Source organism: Thermobia domestica, chromosome 2 (genome assembly GCF_964235325.1).
Source record: "Thermobia domestica chromosome 2, izTheDome1.hap1.1, whole genome shotgun sequence".
NCBI lineage: Eukaryota > Metazoa > Arthropoda > Insecta > Zygentoma > Lepismatidae > Thermobia > Thermobia domestica.
In genome coordinates, this window is record NC_137455.1 from 129,493,912 (window position 1) to 129,513,787 (window position 19,876).

Here is a 19,876-nt window from a genome sequence, read left to right on the forward strand (position 1 = left end):
TGTTACTAAAAATATATTTAATTTGTATTGCATTGATAAACAAAAGCACGAACATCATTAGCAAGATTTATTTTATTTTATTTTTACCTTTTCATGTCGTTTCAAAAATTATTGAAAGTTTAGATACATTGAGTTGAGTTGATTTCGAGTTTAACGTCCCGTTCAGCAGCGAGGCTATATGAGACGTGGACCTACTGATTAACGTGGAATCCGAACCACATTAGCTCCCGCCGGGAATCGAACGCGGGTCTCCCACGCTACAGGCGCGTACGCAGTTTAGATACATGTTGTAGATGTTGAACACTTCTTTAGAGTCAGTTGTCTCACAAATATGCAATGTTTATCTTAACATTGTTACGGTGATAAGTCTGCGTCAGTGGGAATACGGTGTAGAACTTAATGAACATATTATTATATTTAAATAAATTAACAAGGAATGTAATTTAGTTATAAGGAGTGATTTAAATTATAATGTTCGTTAACAAAGAAATGAAACGTTTCTTTGCCATGACAGTCATATGTGGTGTGAAAATTAAAAATAATGAAGTGAAATCCGTGGGGTATTCGATGTTTGGAAGATAGGCATAAAGTATAGTGTAATAGTATATGTGCTGCTTTAGTATAATTAGTCCGTTAATAATCAGATTGCAAGTTGTATTATAAACCTTAGTGTATTCTACTCAAGAAGCATTATAAATAAAATATTCATGTAGCATGTTTCAATTAAGGGATTTTCGATGTTGAGACCCCTAATAAGTTGTTCTTGCGTATCATCGAAAGTATCCAGAATTATTAACAGTGGAGGAATTATCTCCTGCCTACCCTTTAGTTACGCCACTGACAAGTATGGCGAACTAATAACTTACAGTAATTATAAGTAATTGTAAACACTAAATATTACCAATTACCATAATCCAGTAGATTCCATAATGCCCTGAGTGCATAATGTATGCAACCAACTTAACCCCTTCGTACTGCAGAGTAGTATAATAGTGTAGGGGTTGAAGCCTAAATTCACTATTTTACTGCTCATACCCTCCAAATAATATTATTGATTGTATGGACTAGGTGTATATCATGCTAAGTTGGGAAACAAACTGCTTACTCAGGGTGAATGGTAGGTCAGTGGTAGAGCCCTTACCTCTGGTGCGTGGGGTTCTGGTTCGATCCCCTGCCAACTATGTTTGTGATAGACAATATCGTGTCCGTGGCTTTTCTCGGGGTAATTCCATTTCTTCGCACATTCTTATTCCACTAATTCTTTTCTCATCATTCACTTGCCTTAATCATCCGTTCCCCTTAGCCTTTAGGGCATAATCATGGAACACTAAACTAAAAGTAAAGAAATTACTTACTCAATACTTATTAACTGATACGAAGAATGTAGTAAAGTGTGTGTTTTCTTTAAAAGAATCATAATTCCGCAAATTTCAGAGATCGTTAACTGTAACTAGACAAAATTTAATTTGGTCGATTGGTTACTTCGATTGGAGTTTAGCGTCCCTTTCAGAACTGAGGCTATATGGGACATGGACTTACACCTTAACATGGGATCCGAATCATATGAGCTTCCATGGAAACCGAACCCGGTTCTCCTGTACCAAAGATGCGTACATTAACCACATAATTATGATGGGATAAGATTTTTTTAAAAAAATAATGTAATGTTAAAGCGTAAATTATTAAATAAAATAACAACTAATCATATGTTACCAGAATTAAATGTATAACTACTAACGTACTTTTTCTGTTTTTCAACAAAAGTACGATAGTAGTTATACATTTAATTCTGGTGTGTATATATATGTGAATGTGTGTGTGTGATATCATTTACTATTTTATATCAGATTGTACATTGAAAGATATGGCTCACATAGGGTTTGAATTGCTTGCTTGCATCTACCCAGATACCAGAAATTGAGCTTCTCCGTGGCTAAGCGGCTAGCGTACGCACCTTTGGCGTGGGAGACCCGGGTTCGATTCCCGGCGGGAGCTCATGTGGTTCGGATTCCACGTTAATCAGTAGGTCCACGTCTCATATAGCCTCGCTGCTGAAAGGGACGCTAAACTAAAATCAACTCATCAACCAGATACCAGAAATCTAGGATACACAGATTTTATATCTTCATTAAACTTTTTATATACATATTATTTCTGTGTGTTTGGGGAGAGGGGTAATGTTTTTTTGTGTTGTGTGTGATGTGCATCTTCATTTTTTTTTTTTGTTAACTTTAATTAAACTTTAGAGAACAGAAATTCAAGCAGAATTTTTTTTACTGTTACAAAATGTAATATGTGATGAACCTTTCAAATATTTTTTAAATTTATTTTCCTTCTCTTTCAATTTAGAGAACATTATTTTCTATGACAATAGTAATTGTAGTTAAGAGATAACAATGGAGTATTCCTTGACCCCATATGTTATTATTATTCTTTTGTTTCTGTGTTTACATTTTATCTTGTCATTCAGTTCTGTATTTTCTATTTATTTTTTTTAATGTATACTATTATATAGGATAAAATATTTGTTGAGACTTCATATATTTTGTTTCATCTCTTAACCCTCTTTAAAAATAGTTTTTGAATACCTCGTTTGTATTTTAATAAAAGTCTGTTTAAGCAACGATTGTATACAATTCTGATCTCTTGTAAAGGGTTTTTATTATTTTGTGCAATGATATTTTTTGCCATTTGAAGTTATTTTTTTTTAAATGAACTATGAAGTTTCTTTATTAAAGCATGTTTTTGCATAAAACAAGATTCCTTTTAATATTCTTTGTCTCCAGAACATTCGTTATATCCCTGGATTTTATATGCACTTAGCAGGAACCTATCAATAGAAATAAAAATAGAAGACATCTTGTTTGTGATCGCATCATGGTTAAATGACTAAACTGTTTGAAGTGAAATTTTGTAGATACTTAATACCTGCTTCAAAATGGATTTTTTTATCATGTTTTGATTAAGGCTTTGATGCGGGATTCAAAATTGATGCAAATAGAGTATCTTTGTATTCCCCCATGTGAAATGTGATATATAAATTTATTATTAAAAATAAGTGGATATTTGCTCCAGCCTTTTAGAAAATTCTGTTTCAAAGAGGGTTGAAAGGGGCAGTTTCTATAATATTTTAATTTTTCCACTTGGTGTTCATAAAAGAGCGGAAATGAGGAAACGGTTAAACCATTTAAAAGTAACTTTTGCACTTAGCACCTGAGAGTTGATCTTTTTCTTTTTTTCATTACACTTTGAAATGCATACCCTAAGATGAATTGGGTAGAATGTTAACAAACGTATACACCGTTTGAATGTAGTTAGTATTTGGGTCGAGCTAAATTTCTATAATTTCATTTCCACTTAAATACACGTCCTAAGGGAGATAAGGAGGCTCAAAATATTTCTTTCAAACATGTTCCATAACCTTTCTTCCCGTGTGAAGAACGGGCGTTTCAGCTAAGTTAGAAATAATATATTAATCTTCAAAGAATATGCACTTATGATCCTACTGCTATAGTCTACCAAGCAAAACATTTGATCGTTTACTTACATCTTTTTGTTTTTAATTCATAAGTTGTCAGACAATTAAATGCTTTATTAAAATTTCGGATTTATTGTAGTTTTCGTTCTTTCTTTTCTTTTTCCTTTTTCTTTCTTTTTTCTTTCAGATGTTTTCCTTTAACTTATAATGGATTACTCGTGTCCTCAAATCTCGCAATCTTAACTTATTTCATTTCCCGACATCATATAATCTTTTTGCCCAGCGACTAAATTGAGTGATGCAATATCCCATTGTTACTTCTATATATATGTCTGTATTTTTTAAACACTTTTAGTGCCATGTGCATATATTTTGTGCAAACTTGGTCTATTGTTGGGGAGCCATGTGCATATATGTTATGCACACTTCACTTCACGTATTATTCAATGGGCCAGTGAATGCTGCTAGCCCTGGAGTAAAACATGTGATTTTGAAGCTTGGCGCTTAAATTGTTGTTGGATTGCTTGTTTGATTTTAAAGATCAATATTATCCTTTTGGTAATCAACTAGTTTTTACCCTTGGGGAAAGTGAGATGTCTAGTTCATAGAAGTTAACACAAGTTAGAACAATTTCAGATTTTCAAGATTTTTCATAACACATTTGAAAATGCAATAAATTATTTTTAAAAAACACGCTTTCTTTTAAAAATGACAAACAAATTAAAACAAATCATACTAAAAAAAATTTTAAAAATATTTTGTTTTCAAGACGATTACTTTTTGAAAATCTATTTATGCATAACTAAAAGAAAAACATGGGAAGCGTTGTTATATCAATCACTCGATATAAATGAGAATTGAGGAATTTATAAATTGATTGTATAAGAAAACTCTCCGTGTTTTTCTTTTTAATTCTACATAAATAGATTTTTATAAAAATAATTTTCTTGAAAACAGAACATTTAAAAAAAGTTGTAGTAATATTTGTTTTATTCTTTTAATAGCACATTTTAAAAATATTTTTACTGTTTAGTACGATTTATTTTATTCTGTTTTTTCTTAAAGAAAGCTTGTTTGTTTTTTTAAAAAAATGTGTTACGAAAAATCGTAAAAATTTGAAATTGCATAAATAGATTTTTATAAAAGTAATTTTATTGAAAACAGAATTATATTTATACTTTTCAGTACGATTTGTTTTATTCTGTTTGTTATTTTTTAAAGAAGAAAGCATGTTTAAGATTTTTTTTTAAAAAAAAAAGATGTGTTTCATTTTTTCTAATATTCTTAGGTTCAGCTTTTATGTATCCGAAAGCCGCCAAATTTTGTAGACAATTAAGATTTTCAACTATATTAGCCTTATAAAAAATAATATATTTCTTTATTTGTCTCGTATAATAGTGAACTAGGAAAACTTTTGATGTTTTATCCAGTTTTCCCTTCTTCAGCATTTTCTTTTAATTATTATTTGAAAATTGTGTTCCAAGCGTGTCACACTAACCACCGATCCTCCCGAGGGAGATTTTAATTCATTTCTATCTTTCTCTCTTAAATTTTCCTCCCTGTGTCGGGTATAGTAACGCTGAGAAATCTTTTTGGCCTAGTGGATGTTTTCCAGCGGAAGGGTGCTTTTACTCGTGGAATGTTTTATGAGATTCTATCAACCTACGACTATTTGAGGGCGGAGCGAGAGAAGAGGAACCCTCAGAACTTAAAAATCAAATTAAAATTTTGGGAGTTAAGGACGCAAGATGGGAGAGGAAACATTACTTCTGTTAAAGTAGGAAAATTAGATAGAGCTCAGATAGAGTTTGCTGCCACATGAGTTTTAATACATTTTTTCTTTTATTTCTTTTCAGGAGAACTGCCAAAACTACATCAGAATCCTGGTTAAAATGGATCCAGGAAAATTCTTGATATGTGGTACGAATTCTTTTAAACCTGTGTGTCGGGAATACATAGTGCAGGTAAGCGTTCGATTTTTTTTTTAGAAAAAAAAAACATGTTATTAGGAATAATTATTGACCTAATGTTGTGAACATTGCATATTTTAATCAATTAAGAGTCTTTTTTTCTAAGCGGCAACGATAAGGTTCCACAAGGCTGTCAAAATTACGGCCGTGGAGACTGATTTATAATTATTTAAATGAGTAATTACATCCCATCACAGAAATTATCATGTAAGACTGTTTTATACGTCTGACAATATTCTATTTATTAACATAACAATTAGGTAAGTATACAATACTACTTTTCGTAATTGTTACCTTATTAAAGTGCAGTAATTGCATGCCAAACTAGGAGACAATGACTTCCCATTATAAAAGAGGAAATTGAGATAAATACCTATGTGTCGTATCTTTTGCTTTGGTATATCAGTCGTTATATTGGCGTCATAAATACATTTCTTTTTTCACCGTTCCCTGTCGCCAATACAATAGCAGACTTAATATTACATTACTTTAATTGTCATCTAATTAAAAGAGCATTTAAAGAATTCCTTGTCACATAATTATTCATTATTATTGTGGTAATTATTTCTGTTATTTAATTTCTTAACTCGAGGTAGCTTAAGAGATGCCAAATTCACTTTTTTAAGTTATTTAATCCTGATTACCATTTTTTTAAGTTCATAAGTTTCTCACGGTGAAACTGGTCTTGATGTCCTTTGTTCATACTTCTTGCGCCACTATATGTGTAAGACGCGTGGTAAATCAGCGCGTGTAGCGTATCTTTCCAAAATTTAGTATGCAGGTTATTCGCAAGGTAGTTATACATACCGTTATTAAGCTCCGACCTAGAGACCTCCATAATCGACCATTGTTGCAATATATATATATATATACTGCTCGACGAACGAAGAAAGTTTCAAGAGAACTGCACTGGAAATTACTCTCACACCCACCTTCTTCGCCTGATCTAGTTTCCAGTGATTATCGTTTCTTCCCAACATTGAATAAACTTCAGCAAGGTGCGCAATTTCAGAACTTAAATGACAAAACTTGCTATAGAACAGACTTCGAAAAAGGTTTTTAAAAAGGGCCTCAAATATGTTGTTTCGCGCTGGGAGGAGTGCAAGTAGTTAAACGGAAGTTTGAGAGAAAACGAAATACTAATATAGACGGAAGTCTTCAAGTAGAAGGATGATACAGTATCCTTCGTATAGCAATATCGAATTACAGACTCACACGATAAATTTTCTAAATTATGTAAAAATAATTAAAATATGTCCTGAATTATTTTGAGATGAATAAAAATAATCCGTAAATATAATACAAGGTATTAGCGATGTTAATTGTAATAAATCTATTCTCTGGCTATTTCATTTTGTTTCATACCTTATGTACACTTATGTCCAAAATTATTGTTGCATGTCTACCAATATGTTGTAGCAATATAATTTGATAAGGAATGTGCCCAGTATTTCTTATAATGTTAGTATGTGTATAATTGGCAAAGACATGTATGTAGCAAATTTCATATCAAAAGAGCAGTAAATAAGAATAATTAAACGAAAATAAAACTTTCTTGTCTATTTAGCAACATTTTGTTTTACTCATTCTAATTTTCGTATTTATAATTCTTTTCCTATGCAATTTACCACAAATATAGATTTTCCGATTATACAGATAATATCAGTATTAAAAGTACCCTGCAAAATCATCAAACATATTCTTACAAGAAGACAATTATAGATATGCGACAATCATTTTGAACATGAGTGTACATCACGTATCGCCAACTTAAATGAGTGACAAAAAAATCCCTATTAGCATACATATTACATAAAACTCTGTATTCTAATTATGTTACAAATAATTTATGCAAAGACTTATTTATGATAATGGTTAGGTATTAATATATTCATTTGTGAACATGAACTACATGTATATTTTTGTTCATAATAATTCTTCTAATAGCAATTTGTATGATCTGTTCAGTACTCTACATCCAAAGCTCTTCCAGATAAAAGTGTAGCAGCTAACTTCCTGTGGACTTCTCTTAAACAACCACGTTAGTGTTAGATTTGAACATCTTTTGTTTCAACTAAGACGCCGAAAGAAATTATATTGTGGTTAGCACAACATGAAACGTAAGGCCTCATTAGCTCATTTTAATTTTCTGTTTAGGCAGTATATAGATTTTTGAGACTTTCAGATACGCATGTATTAGCAAGAGAATATATGGTCACAGTAACATAAGAAAATAGCGATACTGTGTTGTGATTATCGTACCTTGTAACCACCATTACCATTGTTGTGAAAATACATACTTCGGAATTCATTCTTCGACCCCCTTTGTACAGTGTGTGCTAAGATAACGCTGTCTGAATGCCGTGTTTCATGCGGTTAAGTAAAAGAAAAGAATTCGAGGGAGAAGAAAGGAAAACGCAAAGAATGTAACAATACAAGAAGAAAGCTTTAGAAACAGATTGAAAGAGTTGAGCTCCAGTGTTAGCTTATGGGGGAGAGCATAAGGGAAGGGAAGGGGTGACGGGATAGCTCTTCTGCTAGTGGAACGCTTGGTGTTTGCGATAACGACCTGTACACTTCTTTAGCTCGTTCGGGGAAGAAAATTCTGAAAGAAAAACGGAAGGAACTTAACAATTACTTTTTGTCAAATGGTCCTGTGCAAGAAGGAAGTCAGGAGCCATGCGTTCGTATCTCCTAGAAAGCAAAAGAAAAGAAGTTCAAGAGTAAATTATGGACTAAGGGCGTTGCATGAGGAGAATTTTTCAAAAAGAATAACTTTTCCTTTTTTAATGGTAACTATTGTGTGTATTACGGAAGTTGATATCTATCGTAAATAGAAGGCTGCAACATAAATTTATAAAGCCCTTGAAGATAAGATTGGATTAAAGAAGTAGTTAGTTTACAATAGAAGTTTGCGTTTTGAACTCAGGTATAAGGAACAAGATGATGAATTGTAACTTGTGGTACTCATAGTAGTCATATATCTATTTGAGTTTAGAATGGAGTTGGTAATTATTTTAGTAATCCACAACAAGCTAGCCGTCAAACTTCTTTTATGTAGTACTCAAGTGACAATGACATCTTTGGAATATTGAAATGAATGTTTATTTGTCCTGTCATAGATTGTTTTCCTTTTCTTACTTAAATTTCACATGAGGGGAAAAATAAGTAATGAATAGAATCGTAATTTTAAAAAAGCTTTGAGTGTGTATTACATATATTTGAATTGTTGTTGACATTGATGTCATTCTGAGAATAGCAGTCATAAGAACGATTCATCAGAATTTTTCACCTCAGGAGCCACTTTGTTTATAGTTTTAAAGCTTTTTCCCTGTTAAAGTCGGGAAATTGGCAAACCATTTACTCCAATTCCGACAAGGTATAGCTAGGAAACTGTATGTTGCGCGAAGTGACTGCGTGCATGTGAGAGAGTAAGGTCCCAGCATGGCGCATGCGCCAGCGGAACTTCCCTAGTTCTCTCAGTTGCGTCGTTGCAATGGTTGGAGATGAACGTTCGTATTCCAGCTTCCGCCGGTTGTGAAGTGCGAGCAGTGATACAGTTTTTGAATACATAGGGCATAGCGCCGATTGAAATCCATCGTCAACTGTGCCAAATTTATGGGCCTAACGTCATGAGCAAGCAGATGGTACGTTGCTGGTGAAGACAATTTGCAGCAGGGCGCCAAAATGTGCATCCATCTTCAACCACTGCCACAACGCTGCTGAGAGCACCAGGGAAGTTCCGCTTGCGCATGCGTCATGCTAGAACCTTCCTCTCTCACGTACACACAGTCGCTTCGCGCAACATACGGTTTCCTAGCTATGGGACGCGTGGAGAAGTTACTTTCTGGATGCACTTCATATATATATGATATATATAATGAAATTTAGTGCTGAATTTACAGCATTCATATTTTGTGATACGGGACTCTGTTGCAAATCCGGCCACGTGATCTTATAATGGACATCAATGTATCTTTGTCTTTTTTCTACGTCTTTTCTTTCCACACTCTCACTTACAGTTGCTTCCACTATACCCCACATGCGTTCTGTATCCTAAAAGTAGTAGTCATAAGATGTAAAATTAAAGATTTGCTTTCATTTCGGGAAGAAGTAATAAGAATCCTAATGTAACTTAGTGCTAAATGTCTATGAAGTTGTCGAATTTCCAAGAAATGGAGAAATGCCATAATGATACTGCCACATAGGAAAAGACAGAGAGATCTACTATGCAGTTATATGCCTATTAATATTATCGCTTTAATGTGCAAAGTGTGTACGAAAGTACTGACTCTTTTATTCGATAAACAGACAACTTTCCACATCCAAGATAACAGTTGGATTTAGGAGCAGCTGTAGCACAGCAGATCATATTCAAGTAGCGAGAAAACTTATATAAGAGACCAACGAGCATGAATTACTGTTAAATGCTGCGTTCATTGACTATGAAAAAGTATTCGGTTAACACCTCGGCGATTAACGCTCTTAAATCAACTGGTTTCTAAAGAATTTATATAAAAGTTGTAAAAAGCTAGTTTCAATATTCAACTGCTTGCTGTACAAAGACTGTAAGAGTAAATAATACAGTATGACAGGACGATACTACTTTGCACAAGGTCACTACAAACGTACTTGAATTTGTGTTTCCGTCTCTCAGCTGAGAGGACAAAACGACAATTGTAAAGGCTGATGACCTGACCCATCTTCGTTTCGGCGATGAAGTAGTTCTCTTGTTGAATATCAACAAAGTAGTTCAAGATGTAATAGGAGAAGTTAGTTTGAGGAGCAAGGAAGTCAAGTTGAAATTGAATATGTAGATACCAATAGATACACAGATATTCATTAATTTAATTGGAACACCTAGTATTGGAAACACTTCAGATCTCTGTGCTGGCCACAGGCAGAGACTTGTGGGTTAGAGCAAACTCCTAACTACGTGAGAAGCAGTAGAATGACAATGTAATGAACTGAGCAGACAGTGATAATGTAAAATAGACCTCTTTGATTTTTAAAGAGGACGAATTATTTGGCAGTCGGTTATGTTGCGAGCATGACGAAAGTAGCAAAGTGTGTTGGGTGTGTCGCGTAAGAAAGTGTCCAAGATGATAACGGCCAACAAAACTAAATCGATCAAGAGAAACAGTAGGCAGAAGAAACCCCTCAATGACAGTTCCTGCTTTAAAGCGGATTAACCCTCAGAACTATCGTGTGACTGCAGTACAAGTAGTGGGGTAACTGAAACAATGCCCCTACAGCCCCTTTGTCAACGATCACAGTCAGCCGCAAGATACTTGACATGGACATACACAATCGGATTGCGTGGATGAGCTCGCTGATGAGAGACCATCACGCTTTAGCGCGATGTCAAAGGTGCCGTGAACATGCAACATGAACCACGGTGACTAGAAATTTGTGATATGGTTGAATGATTTATCGTTCATCGTATTTTAAACAATGAGCCATGCTTATGAATGTCGGACGCCCAAGGAAGCATATGTTCCTCAAGTCTCCGTCCAACCATGAAACATGGCGGTGACTCTGTGATCCTGTGGGCTCCAGATTCTGATTTTCAGTTGGTTCTGTGTTGACTCTTACCTGTCGCATCGCGCCATTTTAGGGCACCACGCACATCCTATGATGGCTATCCCAACATGTTTTGTTCTATAAAATGCAGAACTTTGTAATGATCCTCATAAAAAATGTGTGCTTGAAGCGGCATGGTTCTTGTATGTGCAGCCGTAAAATCAAAGAAAGGCACTTAATAGATTCAAAGTTATTTCAAAGAAACGAAAACAAAGGAAAGGTAAGTCCATCATTGGAACATAATTCCAGTAATGGCCACAGGTGTGCTCTTAATATGATAGAACTATTTTTTCTCAGTGTAAACAATAAGATATCACCACTTCTTATATTTGAACTTTGTCATCATCAGCCGTTATCAATCCACTACTGGCTGCAAATTTCTCAACTCTTTTCCACAACCACCTATCGTGAGCAATTCTTTTAAACGTTACGTGGCACTACATGTTGATTTTGGCACACCATCTTGTATGGGTTAACAAAAGGAACGGTTTTGTATTGTCAACCGCAGTACGTGCGCATAGATTAATGAATCCTACTTCTAACATGTCACTCTATTGTCTAACACTTGAACCATTACTCAGATAACACCAGATACAGCACATTTTATGTTTAATTCATATTAAATTTACATTAACATACATATATGTTTTCCATGAAATGATCACGTCGTAGTAACTCTATAATGTATAATATTATAAATATAAGAATGGTAATCGCGCAGACTATATTCGTAGTTCGATTCGACCTCTTGCATTAGTTTTAAGTTACATTCTGAATTGTGCTATGGACAGTCACAATAGTTATGAAGTTTTCGCTGTGATCCATAACTACTTTTTAATGCATCATTTAGTCTGCTTCTCATTGTAGATTCTCTTGTAATTTTATATTGGAAATGCTGGTGTAATTCATTTATGATATTGTTTGAGTTTAGTATTTAAAAAAAAAAAACTGAAAGAAACATATACATAGTATCAATAACAAAATTTCGTGGAATCAGAAAAATAAACATTAGCACACGCAGAATTTTTTTCGGAAACTTTACGAATTTCTGCAAATATTGACACATTCATGTTCATTTCTCTGATTTTTCCTTTGTTGCTGTCGGTATATTTCCTTATTCCACTACAACTCCTCCTACTGTAAATTCATCTTTACCATGAAGCCAGTCGGAGTGCTTATCTGTTAGTTTTGTACTTCTTTGAGCTGGTTCTTGTTTTGTGTATGTGTATAATGTGTATATGTATAATGTGTATGTGTCTGTGTGCATGTTACGTTGATCTCTACATCTAGACTATATATGTATTTTTGTTTTGACTGGTATGCAATTGCAGTGATATAGTTTTGTTTGATCTCTGTCGATGGGTGCAACAAGATGAAAATGTAGTCTGAAGAGAAAAGAGAAGGATCCGTAAAGTTAAAAAAAGAAAAACCGAGAAAAAAAACATGTCTAGACGATTGATGATCGTTTGTAGGTATTTGATTATTTATTGAATTGAAAAACGAGGAATAAAATTATGTTTTCGGGGAGGCTTTTATTATGGACATGTCCTCTTATCAGAAATAAATTGCCAAAGGTTTGTTGTCTTTTTTGCATCATTATATACGCAATTTATTGGAATCCTTTGTGCATAAAATATTTACTGCACATAATCGTGTCATTTGGTCATTCAATATAACATGGATAATGATTTATTACAGTTAGCTTTTTGTTAAAAGATTAACATTAGTTTCTCTTGTGTTAAATGAATGATGGTATATATATATATGAGATTGTGAAATTTATTAGAATGTAAAATAGTTTTTCTATATTAAAAATGAACATTTTTTTGTTGAATTCTGATGAAAATTAAACTGTGTGTCACCCGTGTATAGAGGAAATATTGTGTTTGTTCTGTTAAAATTTATTTGTATTCCCTATTTAATTACTAGGTAAAAGAAAAAATACCAGCCTGTTTTATTATTAAAGAGTAACTTCGTGAGGATTTAATATAAAAATCATTAAAAAAAATAAAATTGTATACTCAATATCTCTGTTCTACAAAAAATTCATATAGACGTCTTTGCAAGGATATACAATGTTTATTATATATTAGTGTAAGCATGTGCAAGTTGGAACAGGAAGTGGGCCAACCACAAAGGCCGTCGAGGGCCGTACGAGAATGTGCAACATTTTTCACAAGAATAGCCATATTCAATTTATAAAATCCTTCGTCGTACACTAATATCACGAGAACATAAAAACTATTATAACGATAGCCAAAATATTTACTTACTAAAGAAAAGCAGAACAATCTCAAATATATTTATTTACCATCCCTAACAGCACAATTACATAGCAGACATATGCCTATCATGTTCCTTCAGGCACATGGGAATGTGTCCAATATGTGCCTTATGTATCTCTAAGAGAGAAGTCACATGGATGGCAAGTGATAATCACAGTCTATGCCCGCCCCTAGGCACATGCCTGACATCTATCTGGGGAACGTGCCTAGTATGTTCTAGGTATATTCCCCATACCGTAAGCATCAATGAACCACAAAATTACTCCCCAAAAATATGTTAAATCGCCTATATGCGTAATATGTTTACATTAAGATGAGTCTTAAAAAACACTTTAAATAAGTAAAAAAAAAGTGTACCCCAAAATGGACGCGAACCACCAACCTTTGAATTACTAGCCGCGTGTTCTTCCGACCTGGGCACGAAAGCGATAAAGAGAACGTCACTTGTAGAGGGATAAATGGTTGAGGTCTTTTGAATTTGAATATGGAAGAACCATGAAATAAAGTAAATGACACTCGTCATTTTGTTATAAAATTACATGGCAAGCAGATTTTATCTGATCCCAAACGGTTATCGTCGAATATACGCGGTTAAAGGAGCACTCTGATTAGCCACTTTCAAATGATCGGCGACAGTTGCCATCTAACAAAGTTGATGTGTTTGTTGCTCCTAGTACACAATCGCTTAGAAAAAGAAGCAGCAAATGCATTAAATGTGGGAGATGAATTTAAAACACCTAAATGATGCGTGCCCAGCACATCTTGTGCTGTTAGGGTATCTGAAACAGTATGTACCTAAAGGATGTACCTAGAACATGACAGATATATATCCCAAGTGACGACATAAAAACAAATGACTGTGAGAGTGCGAAACTGAGCCAGGTATATAAATGCTATAGTTGTGGTACCTAGTTGCAAATATCAATTAGGTGTAACAAGTACCTAAAACTGTAGGTAGCTGAAGTGCATACTTAGCACATGAATATCATATGTGCCAAGTGTCGAGTACCTGAAAAGTAGCTGGGGCACCTAAATGGCATGCCTAGCACATCTTGTGCTGTTAAGGATTTTAGTGGAACACGACTAGTCTGCTAATATTCGGTGGGACATTCTGCACTAGATGTTCCAACGCGGAGGATATTTTCAAGGCGGACATTAGTTACGGTATTCAAGAAAAACTTTTAGCCAAGTTTAAGAGATTGCATAAGAAACCGAGTCAGGCGGGCCGGATTAAAGGGTTCAGTAGGCTGGAAGCGGTTCGAGGGCCGGCTGTTGCACACTGCTCCATTAGAGTTTTTAAGTGACTGTATAGTTAGCAGGGTTGGTGTCGATTGTCAGTGGCAGTTCCAGTGTGATGCTGGATATTTAAGTCTCATACGCTGAAGAGGGATGTTGAATCAAATCAGCGAATTTTTTTATTCTTTGTCAATTAGACTGACGAGTTAATGGGTGTTAATTTTCAGTTAACCCTTGGTTTTCGGTACTTACCACACTTCTACGAAATCTGTCTTTGATTTATATTTGTTGAAGTCCATATTAGACAATTTTCCTTTACAAATAAATCTCAACTTTACTAAATCAGAGAATCCTAAAATTATACGTAACATTGCCTGTGACTTTAAGTCGAGGGATGTTGGTTTGACATAGATTTAATTATCTTAGAGCAGGATTTGATATTAATGAGAGTTGTTAACAGTAACCGAACTAATAGATGAGGACAAGTTTTACTGGCTTTCGAGTCTAGACCTGAAACCATTTTTTTCGGGAAAACTGATTACGGGCACGGGACCTAAACCGAAACCAAGTTTTCGAGAAAATCAGTTCAGGCCCCGGAACTTTTTTTTTTTTTTTTTTTTTTTGTGAAAAGAGTTTCTGGTTGTGGAACCGAAACCGATATTAAAATGGAATTGAAATTACAGAGAAAAGGGAAGTGAAATTATTAAATTTCACAGTTGCTGTATATCAATTGTAGTTTGTGACGATTTTTAGCTAACATTGCTTGCAAATAATGATGTCAAAATATATGGTTATCTTCTCGAAACACACTGAATTAAAAGTTTAATTAGATTCCAGGAACGGAAAACATTTTCGGTTCCGTTAAAATTAACAACTTCAATAATAATATTCATAAAATATACTCTGAATCATTTTAACTAAAATTAAAAAGAACCGTTAACAGCTGCAATAACACTTAATAATAATAATTTTATTGCATACTGGAAATTACAGACAGAACTGCCCACTTCCAATTTCCATACAAATAACATGCAAATAACAAAAATAAACATAATACATTATAAAATACGAATGATACATGCACAGAAAAGGAAAGAAAAATCATGCATAAAATAAACATGCTGTTATATAAAAGAAAATAATACTCTCAGCTGATGATAAAATGACTATGTAATTGTCTTTGTATATTACTAAAATTAAGATAAAAAATGTCAACAACACTGGCAAAATCATTGTCTACTGATAATAATAATAATAATAATAATAATAATAATAATAATAATAATAATAATAATAATAATAATAATAATAGCAGTCTTTATTGAGTTAATATATGTCGCATTCAGCTTTTAACTGTAGGGTGTAGCGATTTTAGTGACTCGGTTGAACGTGCTTCAGAACTCTTTCAGTTCATATTATAGTGCGATATATAAAAGGATGTGAAGAAAATGAAGATACACAATATACCGTAATTTTTAGTAGTACCTTCCATATCACTAACCTCAGAAACAAGTAATGGTGATAGATAATGTTATCAGAGTCCTTGTTATGTTTCGATACTGTAATACTGTGCTCCTCGGCCTATCTCCCTTATTATATTTAGTAAAATAATGTAAATGTATCTTTACGTGTAGAATTCATTTCTCTAAATAAATAAATCAATCAATCAAATGTACTCCTTTTGTATTCAATTTTCGATAATGCAACTGATCTTTCAAAATCAACGAATACTATTTCTTTTTCTAAAATAAATATATCAAGAATGTTATAATAAGTTTACGTGAATTTCATCATAAATATACGAGATATGTTCAAAAAGTATCGAACCTTATTTTTCCCGCATAAACGAATGAAGCACGGGACACTTTCTTCAGTGTAGGTGTAGAGGGGACACTCATGCGCAGTCGTGGTTTATTCGCGCCCACAGAATGCGTCAGTCGCTGGCAGTCGCCCAATGAGTGAAGATGTGTAGTGAGCGGTCGTCGGATTTCAGTTTTTGTAAAATGACAGAAAAAGTTGAGCAGCGATATTGCGTCAGATTTTGTCAAAAGCTTGGTGATACCCAAGCGAAAACCACTCACAAGATTCAACAGACTTTCGGAGACGATGTCATTAGCGCCTTAGGCATAAAGGAGTGATATAACCGCTTCAAAGATGGCGGCATATCAGTGGACAGTAAACCATGTTCAGGTAGGCCCTCAACAAACCGGAAGAACAATGTCATTGAGCAAGTGCGGATTGTGGTTTTGCAGGACCGTTGTATCAGAGTCCGAGAAATTGTGAACAATATAGGGATAAGCATCGGATCGGTACATTCAATTTTGAATGAGAATTTGAGCATGAGGAGAGTGTCCGCGAAATTTGTACCGAAGCTGCTAACAATGGAACGCATTCTGTGCATTTGATTCAGGCTTTCATCGCCAAACAATATTCCTGTGTGTTGTCAGGCTCCCTACTCACCCAATATGACCCCGTGTGACTTTTGCTTATTTCCCAAACTGAAAATGCCACTGAAAGGGGCCCGGTTTGATTCAAGAAAAGACATTATGCGTAATGCGACGGTACGGTTGCTCACCATTCAAGAAAACTGCGTTCCAGAAGTGTTTTCAGCAATGGCAGGAGTACTGAGAGAAGTATGTGCATTACCAAGAAGACTACTTTGAAGGAGATTAGTGTTTCGGATTTCCAAATCAATAAATGTATTTTTGCCCACCAAAGGTTCGATACTTTTTGAACACACCTCGTAGTGTTTACCGCCGTCGTTGATAGGCTGCTTCCCTTACATTCAAGAGTTCCCCCGAACACCAGTCTTCCGCTCCCGTTTTTACATAAGAATTGCATTCTTTTATATCATTGTCTGAAAGAGGAATTAAAATTTCTTTAAATATTTCCATGATTTAACAAAACTCACCAAAGCAAACCGTATTATTATTAATCAGGTTACAGTCATCGCAATATATCACTACCTTCATAAGACGCATTATGCTGATGAATCTAAAGAAGAAAAGAAAGAAGAGTTGAAGAGCTTAAGAAAAAGAAAAGACATTGTAACACTATAAGCAGATAAAGAAGAAGCAGTGGTAGTGCTGGAAGAGAAATGAAATGGTCTTCTTTTTAACCTCAACCATAGGTTGGAGGGCAACATGGAAATTTTAAAACTTTTCTTTCCCTTGGGAGAGCTGTTTTATACTTCGATAAGGTCTCTTCTTCGTTACTGCATCTTGATATTATATCCATGGTCTTCTTCTTCTTGATTTTCTTCTGCCTTTCCCTCTATTAACACAGTGATCCAATCGGAGTGTCGAAAAATATGGCCAAGCATGCTGTTTCTTCTTTTTCCTATTATCTTCATCATCTGTCGTCCTTCATTAGCTTCCTTTAGTATGTCTTCATTCCTTTTCCTTTCGGTCCATGATATGCGCAGCATTCTGCGCCAACACCATACTTCAAATGCTTCCAGCTTGAATATTTAAGTTTTTCTCAATGTCCAAGAGAAATGGTATAAAGAGAAATATAGAAGTGCTGTGTGACGAGACACATGAAATAATATGTCTGATTAAGGCAATGATGCGTTACCGAAACTAATACGGATTCTGTGGTGAGATTTTTTTTTTTTTAAATTCAGGTTATACATACTTCCATGGTAGAATGAGCAGAATTCATATTAAATATTTATAGTATTGTTCGTCATTTATTTTTATTCTACCTAGCTAATTTCTAAATTTTTCATACACGCTTCCAGTGGTTTTTCATCGTTCTGTCGTGATGTTCGAACTTCTGTCCTGTAAAGAGCAATACATCCTACACATTATTTGATCAGTGTTTCCCCTAAATTTTATCTGAGGTCCAGTAAGTACTAACTGTTAAAGGGTTGCTTTTCCTCTTCTTAAAAACTTCTTGAATCTTTGTATCCTTTCTTTTATTTATTGTTTTCATTTTAGATTCCTAACAACAACGCTTCCAAGATACCTAAAACTAATCACTAGTTCTACTTTCTTTCTTCCAATTAATCCATTATAATTGACACAATTCCTGTCGTTCACTTATTTTTACTTTTACGTATTTAACTTTCATTATTGCCTAATATTCTGTACAACTTCTCAGGGTTTCTCAGATTCTATATTGGGTTTTGTAGGAGCCATAACATACAATACCATTAGGAAAGTGAATATACTTAATGCTTCTAACGTTATGCCTTCCTTAGTCTATAGATCTTCGTTAATTATTTATTATGTCAAACACTTAGTAATTCCTATTATACTTCATAACTTACTACAAAATCTACATTCTCTTATTTCTTCCTTTTTCAAGATACATATTTACTGGTAACCTCATATGTACGTCCGATGCTGTCTTTATTTTTGATTGTCGTTTTCCCTCTATAACTCTTTCTCTCGCTGTTATTTTCTTGGGAATGATTCTTTTCAAGATTTTCTCTTCAGGCGACATGGGTGTAGAAATGTTTAATTTTAGTTCTGTAATCTTTTGCCTCGCGAAAGACCACTATGTATGTTTTCTCACCGATATTACTATTATTATTTTTTTCATTTAATTGGACGAAATAGTGTGGTAGTTTTTCATTGCTTAGCACTGTAAATAGTAACTATTAAAGTCCCTGATACCGCATGGAACTATTACAAAGGTTATCATGCTGTAATTATTACGAACTTGGGAAACTTGAACCTTTTCCAACACATCGTTCTTTTGCTTCTCCATTTAAACTAGTTCAGTATAGATGAGCAGTGAGCGTTGAGCATTTATGGATGAGATGGGTATAGAAGTGCAAGACCAAGGTCCAAGACTTCCATATACGTTAACACGTGACCTTGGTTTGTGCTTTTATTTCAATTTGGAAGCCCTATGTTGCAGGTCTCTTGTTTCTTGTCACCTTGAGTCTTCTGGGTGTTCAGGGTCGTCTCATTGCGTAGATTATTTTACTTCGTTCATGTGTACCTATAATTGTGATAGCTGGATTTACTGATCTTCGGATTTTTTCCCCCAGAAGTAACAGTAGAGATCCCGGAGAAGTAGAATGTCCAAGTTCTCGTGAATGAGCTAGATTGAAGTATCCATGGTGTTGCTCTTACGGTGCTATTCTGAACCACTTGGGAGGTTGGCGGCGTACTTTCTAAAATTATCTGCTGCATCGAAGTATCACAGAAGCACGCAATCCTCCAGACACCTCACACCCAAAGCCGTCTACGTAACAGAGGAATACATCGGAGAAGTCCGATCTTTATGACTGTAAAATCGGGATGTTGGCATGATACCGTTCTATAGTATTCTTATTTTTATTCCTAATACAGTGATTTGGAGATAGAGTA

General features: G+C 34.4%; 1 protein-coding gene across 1 annotated transcript in view; it reads left to right on the forward strand.

Moving 5' to 3' along the window:
- Sema1a (semaphorin 1a) overlaps positions 1-19,876 on the forward strand; it is a 500,910-nt gene that overhangs the window by 254,272 nt on the left and 226,762 nt on the right. The window contains exon 4 of the mRNA XM_081745959.1: positions 5,335-5,442. Coding sequence (XP_081602085.1) covers positions 5,335-5,442 — 108 coding nt within the window. The remainder of the gene's footprint in view (positions 1-5,334; positions 5,443-19,876) is intronic.